The sequence below is a fragment of the Haematobia irritans genome, chromosome 4 (genome assembly GCF_050003625.1).
Source record: "Haematobia irritans isolate KBUSLIRL chromosome 4, ASM5000362v1, whole genome shotgun sequence".
Classification (NCBI taxonomy): Eukaryota; Metazoa; Arthropoda; class Insecta; order Diptera; family Muscidae; genus Haematobia; species Haematobia irritans.
The window spans coordinates 227,281,437-227,303,825 of record NC_134400.1 but is presented as its reverse complement, the minus strand read 5'-3'; the positions used below and the strand labels follow the sequence as shown (position 1 = coordinate 227,303,825).

At 33.5% G+C, this 22,389-nt stretch overlaps 2 protein-coding genes and 1 long non-coding RNA gene across 3 annotated transcripts in view; 1 reads left to right on the top strand and 2 right to left on the bottom strand.

Moving 5' to 3' along the window:
* Nucleotides 1-1,176: 1,176 nt before the first annotated feature.
* On the bottom strand, nt 1,177-6,323 carry LOC142236021 (uncharacterized). The gene is made up of 2 exons (XM_075307271.1): nt 6,295-6,323; nt 1,177-3,085 (listed from the first exon to the last, which is right to left on the bottom strand). Exons 1-2 carry the CDS (start codon nt 6,321-6,323, stop codon nt 1,177-1,179), a joined length of 1,938 nt encoding a protein of 645 aa, XP_075163386.1.
* Ccn (cellular communication network factor protein Ccn) overlaps nt 5,898-22,389 on the top strand; it is a 222,998-nt gene continuing 206,506 nt past the window's right edge. Inside the window, exon 1 of the mRNA XM_075307957.1 lies at nt 5,898-6,627. The gene's annotated coding sequence lies outside the window, so the exon portion shown is untranslated. The remainder of the gene's footprint in view (nt 6,628-22,389) is intronic.
* Nucleotides 21,088-21,810, bottom strand: LOC142233578 (uncharacterized). Its single transcript, XR_012721440.1, has 3 exons — nt 21,686-21,810; nt 21,470-21,628; nt 21,088-21,366 (listed from the first exon to the last, which is right to left on the bottom strand). It is a non-coding gene; the product is annotated as an uncharacterized LOC142233578 (long non-coding RNA).

Here is a 22,389-nt window from a genome sequence, read left to right as displayed (position 1 = left end):
ATTGTTAATATTATTTGTGATATTGTTATAGATACAAATTCATTGTAAATACATTAGAAGTTCATTCTTTAATAGTTATTAAAATTCAAGAAATGGTTATTAGATATAGCTTAAAGTAAAACATAATTTTGGTTAGTTCACATGGTTCTGATCATTCATGATAAATTTAGTGCAATTATGTGGTTTATAAATTTTCATAGAATTTCAAATAGTTCGCCTCATGTGGAGTAAGAACCATACAGGACCCAACCGAATAGTGTATTTTGTGCAGTTGGATATCCTAGTCTAGTCAAAATACCCTCTCTGATTATCCTTGCAAATATGTCTACCCCTAGAATGATATCAATGGAAGATGATCTGTAAAACTCCTTGTCGGCAAGAATCATATTGTTGAAGGTTTTTCTAACCGAGGGTGGTAAAGAATCTCTCGGAGTGCGTATAGAGATTTTATTCTTGACATTCAAAGTTGCTTGAATTTGATTCTCTATGTTCGAAGAGCAAAACAGAGTCAATGGACAAATAGTTTCCTCGTCAAGTGTGAGTGTTGTTAGTTCAAGACGATCGACTACTTCTGATGATATTGAACTTAGTCTCGAGGCAGAATCAATTAGGCATCTGAGTACATGCCTTCCCTTTTTAGCATCGATCTTAACTAGCATAGTAGGGAGCAGTATGGATTCATTTTGCTTCAATATGGCTGTCAGTGAAGTGAAACTGTCAGGTTTTGGAGATGGCTGCGATTCCTTGCTATGTTCGGAGCTGGGGGAGATTGAATTGGATTTTGTAAGAGGTAATAGTTCAGGTGTTGACTTCTTTGGTTTATTTTTTCGTATCCTGGGATGTTCGTGGAGTAATGAATGATGATGTAAGCGACAATATCTACACCCTGTTTTGGTGAAACAGAAATCATCAGAGTGCTCATGAGCTAGGCAGTTTCGACAGTAGCCGTACGTTTGAACTACTTGTTGTCTTTTTTTTGAATTCATAGACAAAAACTTTTTGCATTTCCTTAACGGGTGTGTGCTCCTACACAGTCGGCAAATGTACCTGGATTTGATGGTATTGAGTCGATTTGTAGTTCGTGGTGACATATTTGCTAAAAGATATTCTTTGTTTAGTTACTATTGTGTTAAACAATTAAAATGAGTAGTTCGATAGTCGTTAGTTGAGTGCCAACTATGACGTGGATTCGGAGGGAAGCACAACTAGTTTGGTAATGGGTCGTGTTATGATACCTCGTTCTGTGCGGACATCTGCAACTCTTATTCGTCCGTCATTACCAGGGTAAACTCTTGTAATTCTGCCTAGTCGCCAAACATTTGGTGGTAAATTTTCCTCCCTTACAACAACGAGCATATTCTCTTCTAAATTCTCTGAAGGCTTTTGCCATTTGTAGCGTTTATGTAGTTCTTTGAGGTATTCCTCTTTCCATCTCGCACACAAATGTTGATGAATCGCTTTCAATCGCTCCCATCGATTGGAAATAGACATTGGGGTGTCACGGATGTTGGGGTCTATAGGTGCCAGTATAGGCGACCCAATTAAAAAGTGGCCAGGAGTTAAGGCCACAAGATATGATGGATCAGGTGATATTGGAGACAATGGACGGGAGTTTAAGCATGCCTCTATTCGATATAAGAGGGTTTGGAACTCTTCAAACGTGTGTTTGAAGTTCCCAGCAACCTTCTTAAAGTGTAACTTGAAACTTTTCACCCCCGCTTCCCAAAGCCCTCCCATATGTGGGGCTCCAGGGGGAATAAAATGCCACGTGAGATTGTGGTGGGCATATTTTGCCGTAACTGCTTCATGTGTGGATGTATGGAATTGTTTGGATAGCACTTTGGACGCTCCAACGAATGTAGTCCCATTATCCGAATACAAGTTTAGGGGACATCCACGACGGGATACGAATCGGCTGAAGGCTGCAAGAAATGCGGACGTGGATAGGTCCGAAGTTGCTTCTAAGTGGATAGCTTTTGTACAGAAGCAAATAAAAATGCAGACATAGCCTTTGGACATTCGACAATTCCTACCAGAATAATTTTTGATTTCGAAAGGACCCGCGAAATCTAATCCTGTGTTCGTAAAAGGACGAGTAATGTCAGACCTCTCAGAAGGAAGAGGTGCCATAATTTGAGATCGAGTCTGGCGCTTGTGGATAGTGCAAATCTTGCAATTATTAATAGTTGTCTTAATGAGATTTTTTATCTTAGGAATCCAAAATTGTAAACGTACCAAACGAAGAACTAATTGGTTTCCACCGTGTAGTGTGATCTGGTGGATAAAACCAACATACAACCTGGAAAATTGACTATTGTATGGGAGTATAATTGGGTATTTTTCGTCATACGATAAAGATGGGGACGAAACCAAACGACCATTGGAACGAATTATTCCTTCGGGATCGAGAAATGGATTTAAGGTTAGGATAGAGCTAGCGGACGATAATGGTTTTTTTGAAGATAGTGTTATGTACTCACTGGGAAAATATGCTCTCTGAGTCATGACTATAAGACTCTTCTGTACCATTTGTATTTCAAAGGAAGATATGCTCAAAGAGGCCAAATTTGAATTAGAACGTAATTTAGAGTGAACGCTGTAGTAAAATCTGTATATATATGCAATGACTCTGACTGCCCTTGAATAACATGAAAAGCGATTTAAGACATCCTCAAAGTCGTCAAAAAAGGAAAAATGTACTTTAACAGGTTTCTTTTCGATCTCAATTATACCATTATCAGAGATTGGACTTTCCGGCCATAAATGCGAAGGGTGTCTGAGCCATTCGGGGCCATGCCACCACAGGTGGTTCCCAATTAACTCCTGAGGATATACCCCTCGACTTGCTAAATCGGCAGGGTTATCTTCAGATCGTACATGACGCCATTTAGTCGAATCGACTACTTCAATGATCTTGGTAACTCTATTCGCCACAAAAGTTGCCCAATAACATGGTGGCCGGGCCAGCCAGGACAATACGATCGTTGAATCGGTCCAGCAAATTATGGAATAATTCTTCAATCTAAGTTGAGGGATAGTGTTATCTACCAGCTCTGTCAAGAGAACAGCACCACATAATTCTAACCTAGGAATTGATATGGTTTTTATAGGGGATACTCTTGTTTTAGACGTGAGTAAATGGGAATAAAAAATATCTCCCAATTGTATACGAACTACAATGTTATAGATGAACTAAAATGTAAGAAAATTATAAACTAGACAAGTTGAAAAAAATCTTAAGGGCTAAATCATGGTCAATATTACTACAGTTTAGTCCATTTTGCAATGGAAAAGGGTTCACTGTTTTTTCAGTGTACTATTGCAACCTTTTGGATCAATTAAATGTACAAATTCGAGAAAAACGTCCTGACTAACAACAAAAAAAAAATAATTTTTCATCAAGACAACGCACCAGCGCACAAGAGTGTTTTAACAATGGCTTGAATCAAGGAATTAAAATACGAGTTGCTTGACCACCCACCTTATTCTCCTGATTTAGCTCCCAGTGACTTTTACTTGTTCCCAAATCTAAAAAAATCCTTGCTGGCAAAATTTGTTAAAAGCGGTAAATTTGTAATGAAATTAATAAATTTTTGAGAAGTTCAAATTTAGCAAAATACTGCACTTCATTCTTTTGCACAGATGAAATTGTCGTAAGCACAAAGATTTATTGTCCTTAAATTACGAAAGCGTAGAAAAGACGCATTTCTGCGAAGTTTGTTTACTTGACCAAAGTCGACAATTTTTTCAATGAAAAATGTTTACCCCAAAGGTGGGTATTCAGTTCGAGTTTATCCGCTAAAATCGTCGTTTTTTCACTAAAGTGAAAACTAAATCAGTAAGAAAAAGCATAAAATTATACATATATGTTGCATATTTCTTATAACTTGATGGGGAATAGCCCAAATCAAATTTTAACAAAGTTTGTATTCCTTAAAATGGATTATTAAAGAAAAGTAATCATATCCACCTTAAAGGTGAATACTAAGTTCGAGTTTAGCTGCTAAAACCAAACATAAATCAGTAGAAAAAAGTATAAAATTATACAGCGTTTATTCAAATTTTGATATAACTTGATGAGGAATGGACCGAAGTAACCTTTTATAAAGTTGATATTCTTTAAAATGGATTACTAAAGAAAAGTAATCGTGAAAAAATGGCGATTTTAGCGGCTAAACTTAATACTCATCTTTAGGTGAGTCGACTTTAAACTGGATATTTTTATATATCCACTTAAAAGACAAAGAAATCTATTTTGCATACTTGATACCAGGGCACAAATCTTAATTTATTACTCATTCTGTCTCTTTAAATTTAATGTCCCAATGTTGTTGTTTTTATTTGTATTGGGGATTATCTTTTCCATTTCGATTCGCATGGGAAAATAATTCCTTTTAATTCAGTCATTTTGTCACGGTTACGTTTCTTTAGTAACTCGTTTTAAAAGAAATAAATTTTTGTAATTGCTGCTTTGGACCCTTCTCCATTAAATTAAATCATAAATTTTCTAAAAATGTTATAACTTTATTCTGCTTTTACAGATTCATTTACGATTTTAGCAGATAAAAACTCGAACTTAATACTCCCCTGTAGTGAGTAAAATCTTAGCAATTACAGTAAAAATGTAGTGATTTAATATGAAAAATTATGTTATTTTTTAGAAAAAAATTCTTTGGCATAAAGGTAGTTTATTAAATAGTCTCTTGAATAAACTATCTTTGCGACCTTTCTGTGAATAAGAAAGAAACCGCGTCTTTGAATGCTCATGCTGATCTCATAACATAATTGTCCTCACTTGAATGGGCTTCAAACCCAAAATAATTCATACCTACATACATATTTGAAAACAATTTGAAAAGAGTTTACAATACAATTCTACCGAAGCAGCTTATTCTGAATTTGCCTTTTTTGCATGGCTACCATTTAACCATAGAAGCTTAAATATGGGTATTTTTGGTTATTATCAATTTTGTATCCATATCATGTGACAACTTATGAAAAATTTGTCATTGGCTTATCATGCAATCATGAATAATTTCGGTGCGGAAATCCTTTCTCGGCGTTAGTTGCCATATGACCCTTTCAATGGGAAGACCTGCAAACAAATAAATATTTTTTATATTTATCATAAAACCCATAAAACACCGGCAAATCCAATCGACGACAACCGTATCGCAAATAAAGAGACCCCCCTCCATTTCCATTGCTTTATCCCTCTTCCGATGAAAACTGCGAATACAATCTGTCTGGCTATTTCTACGTTAATTGACAATTGATTACAATCAATTCCTTCGCATCAAAAAAAAAAAAAAAATAAATAAATAGAAATCGCAACAGAATCCTTTGAAGCTGACACTCATGATGAGGGGAAGCCACCAAGACATGGAAGAAAGGCCTGAAGCAAATAACATGACAACATATAGACTTAAAGACATGCTAAACGCGTGGCATTAACGGATCAGACGATAAAACAGAATTACAAACGAACGAACACTTATTTGCTCACGACAAAGCCAGACCATAGGTCCGAAAGGACAAACATCAGACTGAAGAGAGAAAATCAATCGTCAGCACTGAGTTTTTGAAGGACGGCAATTTTTCTTCAGAACCTCGCACTCCCCTGTTTTTGCGCAGTGCAAATCAACAGGATGTTAAGAGTAACGGAAGCGGAAATTTAAGAGTGACAAGTGACAGCCAACAGCACAAAAGAGATTTTCGCTTCATTGTTATTCGGAATCGTTTTTCGGAGCATTGTACAAAGGACTGAGGCTTTCATTCATTCAACAACCAACGACTTTTCGTACCGGACATGCGCCGTGCAGCATTCAATTCAACTTCAGCCGAATATATTTTCAAGTCCGAAGGATATTTTCCTCAGTTTCGATTACACTGTGACTTCGAATGCACGAAAAGATAACGGCAGTGCTAAGATACTCGGAGAACTTGTGACAACAAAACAACTGAGAGAAAAAAATCAAAAATCTTGCTCTGTAAATCATAAATGCCGGTACTTACAAATGAAAGAAGGCATGGTGAAAGTGAAGTGAAGTTTAAGTGGAAAATAATTGCCAACGCAAGTTTGTAAATACCAGAATCAGTCAAAACAAAAACCCCACATAGTCGACATGTAATGCCGCGGTGAAAGAAGTGATTATTGCCATGACTGAATAAGATTGTCAGTTCGACCACAGAACCTGGCTTCCCCCCAATCGTCTCCAATTTGCGAGTAAATAAAAATATTGTTTTACATAGAAGTTCCATATTTAATATCCGACTCCACAGACACAAACGCACCCGTGCACAGGGCAACTCGGTACGGTCATTGCGTTGTGTTATTTATTTTATGAGTCATGCCAAATGGGAATATTTCATGTCATGCTATTTTAAGTGCTCTTCATAATTGAAACTCCCTACACAGAAACTATCGGCCAATGGCTTTGCATTTCGGATGAAGTCATTGGTGGCTATGAATTTTTTTCAAATTAGTGTTATTCGTTGATCCCATAAAAGATTGACTCTTGGATGAAGTTGTGAAGGTGTAAGAGCTCATTATCTCAAGATTGGATATAACGAAATGGATTGATATACACCCGTTATTGCATAAGAAAACGACAAACTTTATTGAAGGTAAATATGTCCATGATATCTGAAGACATTATGATATAATAGATCTTAAAAATTCAATTTAAAAGTAAAGACACCTTTTTTTCAAATATTAAAAACATCTAAAATACATTTGTTCAAGGAAATTGTGCGGATATTTTCATATTTCATTTGATGATTAAGTAACGACATAAAATGGCATCTACACTCAACAAAAAAAGTTTACTTGGATCCAAAGATTTTGACCTTCCTTTAAGGATTTTGGTATTGATTCCGAGCCAAAGATGTGGCTTCTTTAAAATAAAGACATTTTTTTAGGGATCTCCCTGGCTTTAAATCTGGGATCGATAAAATTAAAATTGGGTACAGATCTCATTCATTGAATTTTTATTCTCTGTTTGCGATACATTAATAAAGCTATTCATGTACAAACAAATTCCAGTTTTAAAATCCAAATTATGCCAAGTACTTCAAAGTAAAAACTGTTTTCTTAACGCTAAGAAAACTTTAATCCAAAGATGCAAATCCTTAAAAAAAGTCTTAGCCTATATTTGAAGCGTTTTTATCTTAAATTTAAAAATTCAATATGTCAGTTGAGTTAAAGACGATTTCTTTAAATTAAAAATGTTTTGCTTTATTTTGAGGAACATTTGCCTTGCTTCAAAGATCTACAACTTCAACGGAGGGACGCAAAATTTCAAGATTTGTGTCCTAAATTTAATGAAAAAATGTTTTGAAGCAAGGACTATAAACTTTCTTTTAATTGAAATGTCCTTATTTTAAAGAATTTTGTCCTTAGCATTGCATAAATTTCGAGTCCTCAAATTTAAGTTGCAGAATCTTCCATATTAGGTCAATATTTTTTTCAGTGTAATGGAAGCAAATCTTTTGCTGTATATAGCCCATTTTTAAAGCTACATAAATTATTGTAAAATACTTATTGTTTGTATTGCGTGTACTTGCGTGTAGATATTGCCTTTCCTTAAGTGATCTGAAATGATAATAAAACAAAAGCCCAATAAATGCTAAATCATCTAAATGAAAAATATCGTAAATTGTAATAGAATAATTTCGCCTCTAATTACCAATCAATATTATTTTCGTATTACCCATTGATTAATTATACAAGACGGTGAGTTTTTATACTCATTCATCTGGAGTCTTCCAAGTCACTCTACATTGGATGGCTTGTTCATTTTGTTGCGATAGTTCTCAAATTATTGAAGGAAAATATTAACGTTTGCTCTACAATCCAACTTCAGGTCACTTTTGACGATTTTATGGAGAAGAAGAAGATGAAAATCCGAATAGTAAATACATATAATATATCCCTGGATAGTACCGTTGAATTTCAAACAGTTTGAATGAATTTCTTAATATGGATACTGAGTTATCTTCTGATGATTCAATAGCCAATTTGGATGTAAACAATAAACAGTACAGTTTTTGTTTATCTCGTTTTACCAAATTTTTAAATATTCTATTGAATTGATTATGTTTTTTATTGCTGAAATAAAAACTGTTTTTTTTTCTTGAATATATTGGTTTTGTAAATTTAAGCCAAACTTAATCCATCCTGGAACAATGGTACAAATAATAGTCCACATTACTGCCTAATTAAAAATTACCCAATGCAAACAAAACTCAATCGATAGTTAAAGCCATTCACTCGTTTAACAATTACGAGATGAAGAAAAGTCAAATTCAATAGTAAAATTCAAAACAATATGGCTTCACAATTCCATTATCAACTCTAGTCAGCTTTGGTTTCAGTTTGCTATAGAATTTTACATCTACAAAAAAATCTTAGATGTAAAACTTTATACAGACCTCAACTAACAATCTGGAAAACTATCTTGGAGTATGTATGTATGTATTGATTGTAGACTACATATATGAATTCAAGTTAATCTTTTCAAATGAAATGACATTTAATCAAAGAGATTTTTAAGTGTCTTATAGACTTTTCCTAACAGTCACTTCCATTTCCGTTTGCTATATGGATGCTATGATTATGTGGTAGGTGGCCTACTTCAAAGATTTGTCATTTTATTTCGTTCATAATTGCACAACGTTCCAGTAAGTGGTGTATGTTTTCCTCCCCTGAAGATTGCATACACAGAAGAAAATAAACCCGTTTTAGGGAAGAACTTTTGAAGTTTTCAAAATGCGTTCTTTAAAAAAGGTAAAGAAAAAAATTAAAAAAATTAATTAAAGAAAAGAAAAAAAATACGAAAAACCTTTGGCCAATTCATAATCATTTTGGAATGGTACGAAAATTTTCTTCTGCTTTGGTTTACATTCAACTTATTACGGTCATTGAATTTCATACCCACGTTTAGTTCATAGAATCTTGGAGACATACTTGTGATAGGGAAATTTGCATTTGCAAAACACAAATAACTTGTTTAGCAAAATTTTGTATTAGAGATCGACTTTTCCACAGTGTAGTATACATAGTGTGTGTCGTTGAATCATTGTGTAGTTGTTATCATTCATATAGCCTTTATTATATAACCCTATTTTTCATCATGGCTGCATATTCCAATCAGAAATAATAAATTTTATTCCCCTTTTTTAGTACCCTTAACTAAGAAGAAATGATTCAAGTGAAAAAAACTTTTTTATATTGGCAAAATTTCAACCAAAACATAACTAAAAAAAAGGGGGACAAGTAATACACAAATGAAACATAAAAGTTCACTAAATTTATATTTCGTATTTCAATTTCGAATACCAATTTGTTGCCTTCCAATGACAATATTTTCTTTAACCCTCCGTCATATACATGTTTCGATAGTAACATTCGTAATACATGAGGCCTGGCCAGACCCACTATCTATTTTAATGTATTTATATGGAAAATATGCTATTTTGTTGATATTATTTCATTATTACTGTCGTATTTTCCGTCCTGTTTTTTTCACACATCGATAGGTAATAAAATTTTAGGAGGCTACCTGAAGTTTCAAGTCTCTACACCCTCAAAAAAAAAATCGCTTCTCTAACATATGTTCCAAACATATTTTGCAGGAAGCACATATATTATTGGATATTGCCGAAACAATATTATATTTGATATGTGTGAACATATTGTGTGTTTGAAAGCATTTTGAGCCCAAAAATATTATATGTTTGGAAGGATTTTCTCCTAAAGAAGATTGCCCTCAAAAAAAAAAAAAATATTTCCGCCTAATTGCATATTCCCTCACATCTTTATCACATCCATGAGATTTTTTAGTTCTTAGCGCCTTTTCTGTAATATAAACATTGTTGAAGAAATTATTCAATTTTATTATTTTATTAAATTTTACCTTTCGCCTGGACGGAGAATCGAACCGAGGACCATGCTTTTATTTTTGACAGTGTCCGTCAACTCTTCTTGGACTATTATTAATAAAGAGGAACTAAACTTTGTTTTTATAGATTTTATCGTTTAATTTTTCACTGTTTCCCCCTTTTTTCATTTTACTGTCCCAACTCTAAAAAGAGTAACGTGTCCTTTGGTTATTTTTTTATGAAAATCCCTTTGTAATTTTTATATATTTCCCAATGTTTTTATACCCTTCACCACTACTGTGGTACAGGGTATAATAAGTTTGTGCATTTGTATGTAACGCCAAGAAATAGTGGCCATAGACCTTTCTTTTAGTATACCGATCGGCTTAGAATTAAATTCTGAGTAGATTTAGCGATGTCCGTCTGTCTGTCTGTATAAATATTTCTTTCTCTATACACTCTCTCTGAATAAAATATCACAAGATATATATGTTTACTCGAAATTTGTAAATGTATATATGTTTACTTTCACATATTTGGACCACATATGTTAATATGTTAGAATAAATTATGTTTGGGACATGAATGTTTCATAAAAATAGAAACATTCATGTCCCAAACATAATTTATTCTAACATATTAACATATGTGGTCCAAACATTTAATGCTAGTTTAGGAACATTAATATTTTTACATATATATATTGTGTTGAAAAAATTCTGCCCGAAACACATTTTGTTTATATGGGAACATATGAAAAACATATTTTTATAACAGTGTAGCTATATTATAAATGTATTTTAATTACAGTTAGAATCGAAAAAGGTCTGGCCCAGACTCATGTGTCTGTCCGAGGGTTAACAAGTTAAAAAATTAATAATGTGATATTGGCGTTTGTAATACAGTTTAGTATAATTAATTTTGTTCACTTGTTGAAGAAAATTTTGTAGTCTGGAGAAAAAATGGAGCTCAAAATTGCAAAAATGTCTTTAGTGCCATTGTGTAGTAAAATTTACATAGTTAAAGAAATAATGAACTATTTGATGAGAAGTGTGGATTTAGTAAATCTTTATGCTTCATTTGTGTAAAAATTTCGTCCGTTTTTTAGTTCGTTTTACTAACGCATGCAAAAAATTATTAGAGTAAAGGAAACATTCTCCAAACATGAGAATTTCATGAACTACAACCGGTATGAAATAAGCGGTTTTTAATGTGGCACCCATTTTCCACACTTTTGGATCTTTCCCATAACTTTTAAACGATCAGAAATAGTTTTTGTGCAACATTTGATTGCCATTTGCTTTTGACTCAAAGTGTCATCCCCATCCAATTCGGCGTCTTCACACTTTTTTGGTGGTCTTCCACGTTCTTCATTTTTCACATCAAAATCTTTATTTCTGAACCATGTTGCTTCTGCTAGAGCATGATCACCATATGCCAAAAAATTAATGCTTTCCCCAAATCATTACTTTCTGGTACAAAATTCGACATTTTTAACACGACGAAAAATATGATGTTGTCTGTTCAATAACTTGATGTATACTAAATATTTTTCACAGATGTCATAGCAAACAAAAAAAAAATAAGGGCTCGTTTACAACAAATGTTCCCTATCGAGATATTTTTGACTTGACGCTCACTTCATACTGGTATACCTGGCAAAGTTAAATTGATTTTAGTGAAATAGAGGATTCAATTGTTATTGAGTGTACTTTAGCAGATGTCAAAAAAATCGAAGCGCACCTACCTTATGGCTGACTAAATGTTTTCGACTTGTTATAGAGTGCCTTCGTGTGGCCTTTATGATACCACTGAATATAACGACCCCAATTCATTGTCATATTTGCCATTACGTTAGCTGCTCCATTCAAAAGAATATGAATTAAATTTCCCATGTGGCTGTTTTCCTTTCTGTGTTAAATGTTGCACAAAAAATATATATGGCTCACACATATATGCACGCTTTAAAACCAAAACACCGTAGACCGCACCACAAAAAGCCAACTAATTCAAACAAACAATGTCCCCCGGTCACCCTTGACTCAACTTCGACCATCATGGAAATCATTTTCATCGTTGTCCTCATCACCATCGTCGTGTCCATAGCCGGAGTAGTAGTTGTCGTCGTACTAATACACCAAGAATAATTGAAGTGCGGTATGCCAGTTTTGCTAGTAAATGTTGGTTGTTGTGGTCTGTGGGAAAGAATGCGTGTGTTGGTGTGTGTGTGGGTGCATATGTATGGGTAAGTGTATATATTTGTATTTAATAACAATTTAAAAAATGACAATAACTACAATAAAGTGTTGTTAAATTATGGTTGAATTAGAATGTCCTCTGTAGGTCATACGAAATTCTAATTTAAATAATCAACCCCCTCCACATATTATTGAGGCCCCGCTACTGTCGTTGGAGCCCCAGAAAAGACATAGAGAACGAATGAACTGAAGAGCGACCAAACTGAAGAAGAAAATCAATATCAATAATTAAGGCATTTCAAGGATATTTGGGGCATAGTGCCGGTAGCTGACTACAAATTTCCACCACATCATGCAATAAAATATTCAAGCCAAACGAACCGTTCATGGTAAAAGTTTCCTATTGATAGATACATTCACAAACACATGCACACACTTTTATATATATACTTATGTATATCGATGTAGCTAAGAGGAGTAGGGCATTTTTGTAGTCGCAGTCAAGGACTACCATACCATACGGGCTACTTAATATTAAAACAAATTGTATACATACAATCTAATGTACGTACAAGTGTCTATTTATGTATTCGCCAAAGGTTGACAAACTTTTAAATGCGTCGAAAAGACAACCGTCGTAATCATAACAATAAGGAGGACGAAAGACAAAGGCATCAACAAATTGCCATAATCGCCATTATTGTCAGTCGTTGTGTTAGAGTCCTAAGAATCCGGCAAAAAGGGCCACTTTCGATGTTTATCATAGTCATTGCCATCGTCATAAGACCAAAGACTCTTCCTGCACGCCATCGAATGGAGCAAGTTAATGAATGCTTCGGCGATAAAGCAAGGCAACTTTCTAAACAAAATAAAATTTCATTTTATTAATAACAAAACCGGCGAAAGGATGAATCCTGGCAACATCATTATTCTCCAGCCCCTAGTATGTAGATGGAGAAAAAGGCGAAAGTGAAAGTTTTCGGTTATAAAATAAAAATTTAAAACAAAACAAACTAATTTTAAGACGATTAAAGGGCGCACGCCTTGCCAATTCCCATCTTCAGCATCACTTAGCATAACTCCATGCTATCCCTGCCTAGTAAATTAACTGGTCATAAAGAAACTTCGTGTAAATTATTCCTTACTGAGGTGTCATCATAAATATAGGCGGGAAGCCGTATTAAAACGGGGTCCACATTATGTTAGTAGCTTCAGTGGGGCAAAAATGATTTATGGTCGTTATTAGCCCTCATTTTTAGAACGTCGAACCCAGACCAGAGAAACATTTCCAACATCCGTCGCATTAAACCAAAAAAACAAAGAACACTAGTTATTGGTAAGTGAAAATATTGAGAATATCAAGAAGATGGGACAACGAAAAAAAAAAAATATCAGGGATTTCTTATTGTTTTTCGAAAGTATTTTATCACCATAAATTGGAAAAATATGCTGTGGCAGTCATTACCATCGTACTTTGTAATTTGTAAGGGCATGGGTCATTAACTTCAGGGGGATTCCTATGTGTTTTACATACACCACCGATTTCAAGCACCATTCCAATCATTGGCCACGATTAATGGCTCCTTGTCAGAATCTGCCTATTCAGATAGGCATGGATTTTCATGTTTTGCTTCCACGTTGGCCATATCGCCATCGTAACGAATGGTTGCATGGCGTGGCCTGTGAAGGGTGTTCATTAACATTGGATGAAGCGAATGTAACAAATGACATGGTACCCGTGTTTGATGGAACAGCAGCAATGCGAACTAATCGGCTAACATCAATAATCTCCAGTAAATAAAACATTTTAATCGTATGGGATGTATTGGGAATTTTCTTGCATCTAAAAACATTTCAAAACAACGTGCTACTGAGATTAGCAGTGCTGCAGATTTTTACAGGTATTCCAATGCAATGATTTTAAATCACACGCATCAATAAAGTGTTTACAATAGACAAGCCATGACAACCATACCGAATTAGTGACATTTTTCTGGTTTGGCGATGTGTTCTCAGAGTATATCTGATGTTTGGTAACCAAAACTATCCGGAAAAGTCCTTAACACATGGTAATGCTGGGGGTATGGCATAAATGCTTTTAGTAACTACACCCTAAAAAAAATCGCTTCTTTAACATATGTTCCAAACATATTTTGCAGGAAGCACATATATTATTGGATACTGCCGAAACATTAATATGTTTGTTTTATGTGAACATATTATATGTTTGGAAGCATTTTGAGCCCAAAAATATTATATGCTTGGAAGAATTTTTCGCAAAGACGATTGTGCTCATTCCCTAACATACTCGTAATTTTCACTTCAACGAAATATTTTAGGTCTTGGCACCTTTTTCTGTAATACAAATAATGATGAAGAAATTATTCACTTTTATAAATTTTTTAAATTTTACCTTTCGCCTGCACGGAGAATCGAACCGAGGACCATACAGTTTGTAAGCCAACACACTATCCACTGGACTACGTAGCTGTTAGAGTCACCAGTAGATAATTATCGTTATAAGTTACATTTATATAGCATAGTTTGCAGCGCCCACGAGCCCATGCAAACATAACATTATTTAACAGAAACATAAATTTGTTTGCCACGTGGAGCAGTGGTTAGCATGTGTGCCTTGCATGCAAAGGGTCGTGGGTTCAATCCCTGCTCCGACCGAACACTTTTTTTTTTATTTTTAATTTACACATTTATATTTATACTATATTAAATTTTTATAATGAAAATTCGAAATGTGGGTTATTAAAGATTTATAGTCAGTAACAGTGCTTGATATAAACGAAATTGACTGGTTTTTGGATAAAATATTATTTTTTTATTGCAAAAATAACAATTTTGTAACAAAAAACTGTTTTTGGTACAAAACTTTAAAATTTGGAAGGAATTAAAAAACTCTAACAAAGGAAGAACGTGGAGTCGAGTATAAACATACATAAATAATTTTATAATATATTTACTAGCATTTAACACCATCGCTCTAAAATACTCGTAATTTTCACTTCAACGAAATATTTTAGGTCTTGGCACCTTTTTCTGTAATACAAATAATGATGAAGAAATTATTCACTTTTATAAATTTTTTAAATTTTACCTTTCGCCTGCACGGAGAATCGAACCGAGGACCATACAGTTTGTAAGCCAACACACTATCCACTGGACTACGTAGCTGTTAGAGTCACCAGTAGATAATTATCGTTATAAGTTACATTTATATAGCATAGTTTGCAGCGCCCACGAGCCCATGCAAACATAACATTATTTAACAGAAACATAAATTTGTTTGCCACGTGGAGCAGTGGTTAGCATGTGTGCCTTGCATGCAAAGGGTCGTGGGTTCAATCCCTGCTCCGACCGAACACTTTTTTTTTTATTTTTAATTTACACATTTATATTTATACTATATTAAATTTTTATAATGAAAATTCGAAATGTGGGTTATTAAAGATTTATAGTCAGTAACAGTGCTTGATATAAACGAAATTGACTGGTTTTTGGATAAAATATTATTTTTTTATTGCAAAAATAACAATTTTGTAACAAAAAACTGTTTTTGGTACAAAACTTTAAAATTTGGAAGGAATTAAAAAACTCTAACAAAGGAAGAACGTGGAGTCGAGTATAAACATACATAAATAATTTTATAATATATTTACTAGCATTTAACACCATCGCTCTAAAATGCCTTTTATTTTTCTTTAATAATTCATTTTAAAGAAAATAAAATTTTTAAATTGTTTTAGCTGCAAAACTCGAACTTAATGCCCGCTTTTATATTTGAAGGTGTCCGTCAATTCCTCGTGGACTACTTATTAATAATGAGGAACTAAACTTTGTTTTTATACATTTTAATGTGTAATTTTTCACTATTTCCTCCTTATTTCATTTTAGTGTCCCAACTCTAAAAAGAGTATAGTGCCCTTCCGTTATTTTTATGAAGACCCCTGATTTCTTTTAACGAACCAAGAAAAAATTGTGCCCATAAAGCCAAAATGATAAACAAAACACATGTCGACACATACATAAAATGCTGCTCTCAAGACTAAAACATATGCTGTTTGTTTTTCAAATGTCTATTCCCTTGGTTCCGAATGTCCATTCTCTTTATTCAAATTAAATAATATTTAGACTTAAGCATATCAAATTTTTGGCCTTATCATAAAACAGTTTTCCGAAACAACATACAAGCGGTTTCACAAAAATTGTTCTCTTTTGATTCTTTCGCTGTGTTATGTTGATATCTTTCGTCAACTCTCCCGGTTTCCATCTCTATTTCTTTCTCTATACTCTCTCTGTCGCTTTGAATAAAATATCACAACATATGTATGTTTAGTCGAAATTTGTAAATTTATATATGTTTGCATTCACACATATGATTTTTATGAAACATTCATGCCCCAAACATAATATATTCTAACATATTAACATAGATGTCCCAAACATTTAGTGTTAGTTTAGGAACATAACATGTTTGCACTTAAATATATTGTGTTTTAAAATTGTGCCCGAAACACATTTTGTTTATATCGGAACATATGAAAAACATATTTTTCTAACAGTGTACTTACACAGTTTTTTCTGGGATATGTTGCTTGTTGTATGTAGAAATGTTTTGTTGAAGGTGACGGACTTCAAGTTCTAAATCAAATCAGGAATAGATCATTTGCTAATCAGTATAATTCATATAAAGTTAGGCGTATATAGATTCATATGTTGCCTTGTCTTTGGTTCTTGGTACCAAACGTATTAAATTTGCCCAATCTTGAGGCAACTCTATATCTGCTGTAGTATGTTTTTTTGTTTTTTTCTTATGCCGCATGAATGCTATCCGCTTCCATATGTGTATGGCTTGTGAAACGATAAGTTAAACTCCTCAACAAATATTTTCTCGGTTCAATATTTTTGCCTGTGCAATAATTTACGTACAGTCGGTACATTTCAGAAATTGACAGATCTGATGACATATACTTCTTCTGAGTGTGGGTGCGCGAGTAGTGACTCTGATAAGCTGGAAAGAGGTTTATGTGTTCTCTTATCAGAACTTTATCTATTGCCGGAACTCTAGGATGATTTTGATGTTTCCCTCGATTATCTTCAGAACATATTTTGCCATCGCTAAATCGTTTCTTTTCTACAATTACTCTAGCTTTTTAGCTTTACCTCAAACATGAATTATTTCAAAATTTATTTGCAATATTTTGTGTTTCTCATATGTGCACAACTGAAAAAGTCGTTGCCAACCACTATTTTTAGCAGAAATTAAGGAAAATAGGAAAACATCAAAAACAGTTAAGTCAAACAAGTATATACGGCCGTAAGTTCGGCCAGGCCGAAGCTTATGTACCCTCCACCATGGATTGCGTAAAAACTTCTACTGAAGACTGTCATCCACAAACGAATTATTTAGGTTGCGGTAACACTTGCCGATGGCAAGGTATCTTAAAACTTCCTAACACCGTCTTCTAAAGGTAGTCCATACGTAGTATATATTAAACTAAACAAGGCCGATAAAATACGTATATAATTAAGACAACATTTTGTATAGAAATAAAATTTTGATAAAAGTTTTTATAGAAATAAAATTTTGACAACATTTTCTATAGAAGTAAAATTTGGACAAAATTTTCTATAGAAATAAAATTTTGACAAAATTTTGGTAGATTATTTTTGGCTTGAGTGGCAACCATGATTATGAACCGATATGGACCAATTTCTGTGTGATTGGGGATCGGCTATATATAACTATAGACTGATATGGACCAAATTTGGCATGGTTACTAGAGGCCACATACTAACCACGTTGCAAATTTCAACCGGATCGGATGAATTTTGCTTCTCCAAGAGACTCGGGAGATCAAATCTGGATAACGGTTTATATGGGGGCTATATATAATTATGGGCCGATATGGACCAATTCGTGTCCATATAGTGTTTGTTAGAGATCACATACTAACACCACGTTCCAAATTTCAACCGGATCGGTTGAATTTTGCTCCTCCAAGAGGCTCCGGAGGACAAATCTGGGGATCGGTTTATATGGGGGCTATATATAATTATGGACCGATATGGACCAATTCTTGCATGGTTGTTAGAGACCATATACTTACACCATGTATTAAATTAAATATATATATATATATATATATATATATATATATATATATATATATATATATATATAGATATATATATATATATATATATATATATATATATATATATATATATATATATGTATGCCTTCCGCATGTTTTCGGTACATTTTTTCCGTATATCGCATATTTTGGGTACATTTCGATGTTTCGGGGACAGTCCCCGATATTTTCTGCTATTTTCCGCATGTTTCAGGGACTGTGATATTTTCGGTACATTTACAAAAATTTTCCTTTTTTCGGTTTGTTTTAAACCGCCATATTTCTACAACATTTCTATTTAATAAATACGGTGAATTTTGATCATTTTGTATTAAATTTTATATTTTGAAAATTATTTTTCTTCCGCCAGGGTTGCCATAGATTTACATGAAAATTTGTTCTGTTACGGCGTCAAGGTTTTCATTTATGATCGCCTGCGGACTCCAGTATGGTATCAAACCCAGATGAGTAGTTAAATATAGAAGAAGAAAATAAATACAATTTTTCGAAAGAAATTTTTTGACCAGGGAAATATGGGTATTCTGCCAATATTTGGAAAACACTACAAAAAAAATAGGTTCATTTAAGTAGAATGTTAAATCTATCTTCTTTGTACAATATCAAATGTACTGGTCTAAAATCTCGTTCATTTCGGTGGAAAAATGTGATAATTCCAGCCATATTTCCCCATCAAGCAATCCTATATATTTATAGAGGCTATATTCAAATCTGAACCGATTTTGACCAAATGTGGGACACATCGCTAAAAAGTTAATTACACTCTCTGTGCAATATTTAAAAGAATTTCAAGAGTAGCTTTTTCTCCTTTGGTTGGCCTTTGTGCTCATATGAATGCAAATCAGGCCGTTTTCAACCACTCTGCAAAATGTCACGTATATATGGGAGCTATATCTAAATCTGTACTGATATAAACCAACTTTAACAAGCATTGCTAGAATATCAATTTTACTCCCCGTGCAAAATTTCACATAAGTCAGAGTAGATCTATTGTGGTCATGTGATTTTAAATTGTATAGATACAATATCACATGTACTGACTTTGGCCTGTATTGGCATATGCAGGGATTCGGAACGGAGTGGAGCGAGCGGAGAAAACCCTCTTTGGCCGGAACGGAGCGTTTTGCAAAAGAAAAACCGTTCCACTCGCAAAAACAAATATAAATTTTAATGGAATGCTATGATATTTTCTTTTTATTTCGTTTGCTATGGTATACATATTGCATAAAGAGGTTCCAATTCAAATATAGTTCCAATATATATCTTTGGCCCCGGAAACCAGAGTTTCTGATGATTAAATTTTGCACAGGGAGTTCAATTGACACTATCGTAAAGTGTGCCAAGTCTGCTTGAAATCGTTCAGATTTAGATACAGCTCCCATATATATCGCCCGATTTACACCCATATGACCACAAAGAACGTGGTTGTACTCCGATTTACATTAGGCTTTGTGCCGGGAGTACAACTAATGTTCCTATTATGCATGTCAAATTTTGTTGACATTGGTTCAGATTTATATTTAGCTCGATATAAATTCATATAACCAAGGATACCAAAGATTCACTCCAAATATTTTGAAATTGTGCATTGAGTGTACAATATTATTGTATAGCAAATTTGGTCAAAATCGGTTTAGATTGGAACAAATTCCCCATATATATTCTTCCATAAAGACAAAAAGAAAATTTCTTTAATGTTAGGATACCAAATTTTAAGTGGAAACACTTAACTATAAGGACAAAACGACTTCATTGAACATTTTTTCTTTGTCTTTTGAACAAGAAAAAACTTTATATGAGAGAAATGCGTATTCCTAAATCTTTGTCCTCTGAAAATATTTTTTTCAGTGTGTGGAATGTAATTTTCTGTAACAGGTCGCAAAACTTATGTTAAAACTTATATTTTGGTTTATTTTCATAATTTTTTATGATTATAAATAAGTAAATAAATAAATAGTTTTATCTATAAAGTAGCGGAGCAAAAAATGGACCGCTCCGAATCCCTGGTCATATGTGTGAAAATCGGTCGAGAGATATATGGGAGCTATATCTGAATCTGAACTAATTTCAACCAACTTTGACTTGAATGGCTACAATGTCTATTCTACTCACTGTGCCAAATTTCAAGAAAATTGGATTAAAACGTTGGCCCCTATGGTCATTTGGGTATACATGGGAGCTATATCCGAAACTGAACTGATTTCAACCAACCTTGACAAGTATAGTTATTAGGAAAGTTCTACTCCTTATGCAAAATTTCATGTAAATCGGAGTAGAATTTTGTCCTCTGTGGTCAAATGAGTGTAAATCTGAATTTGAACAAATTTTAACCAACTTTGACTTGTATAGCTACAATGTCACTTCTACTCACTGTGCCAAATTTCATGAAAATCGGGTCAAAACATTGACTTCAGTCGTCAAATGAGAGTAAATCCGTCAAAAGATATATATACGAGTTATATCTGAATCTGAACTAATTTCAACCATCTTTGACTCGTATAGCTACAATGTCACTTCTACTCACAATTTCAAGAAAATCGGATTAAAACATTGATTTAAGTCGTCAAATGACAGAAAATCCGTCAAAAGATCTGAAATCTGAACTAATTTCGACCAAATTTCAAGAAAATCGGATAAGAACTTTAGCCTCTGTGGTCTTTTGGGTACACTACAAAAGATTTATATTGCTGAAACTTTTACCTCCATTATCACATGACTTACGAAACAAATTTCCACCAAATCTATTTATAAATCTAAGTTGACAATCTGTATATATATAGTAGTTGTGGTTATCACATTCACATCATAAAAAACTAAATTGCACAATCAATGTAAACGTGTTGGTTTTCAATTCCATTTATTTTTATACTTCAAAGCTAATGTATTTTTTTAGCACCAAACTTAGATTTAGTTTCATTTTCCAAGTCATTGCATTACAAATAAACGGAACATCATTAAAATTGTTATCGTTCACGAGGATCCTTGTGGCATTGATCTCACCATCACTGTTCTTTTCTATATATCCAGTAGACGTTAGTCTCCCGCTTTAAGGTTTATGATTTATACATTTTGAAACTTCTTCCTGCTACACCTTCAGTTGCCCAGCAATTATATTCTGTCTGCAATGAAAAACATGGCATAGGAAAAAAAACACAAAAAAACATCAGTATAAACAGCCAAAAGGCTTTAACAAATTGGTCATCATTCATTTTTTATACCCACATTTCTATTGTATCCCAAGGGACGAGGAAATTTAGTTCAACATTCAACATCCTTGTGCTTTATAATCTCTGCGTCGTTGTCATTTTATAGTTTCGGAAGCCTTTACTGTTCTTATATAACCACATTTTTATTTTATGCCAAGTTCCCTGGCAAAGTCACCTGAAAATTGAAATTATATTTAAATAATTATCTTTTGACAAATCTTTTTTTACTTACCGTTTGCCTCGAAATTCAAAAACTACATTATCTTTGGTTTGTTTTGTTTCTCACAATGAATGTATTTTTTTTATAGTGATGGCATAAGAGGTGGTGCCATCCACGACGTGTGAATATAATGACAGCGATTATCGGCGGGCGACTTTACATTGTATATATACAGTATGTCAAGAAAGTGTTTTGAGTTCAAAACATGCACATTGGGAAAGAATGGCGTATTTGAATGAGAAAATGTTAAGTACAAATTTTGCCTAAAATGCTTAGTTTTTGAGATATCGATTGATGAAAATTCTACTATTTTAGCACCTCTTCAAAATATGGCTGCATTTTTTCGAAAAGATAATACAAAACATGCACATTAAGTATATATGGCGTAATCTAAAGAGAAAATATTAAGTAAAAATTTTACTGAAATTGCTTAGTTTTCGAGATATCGATAGTTTAAAATTCATATATTTTCACTGCCAACATTTTAAAAAATTGTTCACCAATATACCTTTCACAATTTTAAGCGTAAAATCTATGTTTTCAGAACTTTATTTTCGTTTTTATTTAAATAAAATATAACAAGCTGGTTGCGCTTGGCGTTTCACAAAAAATAAAATGGCTTTTGTAAAAGTAGTGATGGCAAAATACATGTATGAAGTACATTTTGTACTTTATGATATGCTGCCCCCCATCACAGTAGGATGGTTGTAGTGACA

Coding starts and splice junctions, on each gene's coding strand:
- LOC142236021 (XM_075307271.1), bottom strand. CDS start 6,323: ATGACCGTACCGAGTTGCCCTGTGCACGG. Junction 3,086..6,294: donor CCGAGTTGCCCTGTGCACGG/GTGCGTTTGTGT, acceptor ATCAATTCCTAG/GTTAGAATTATGTGGTGCTG.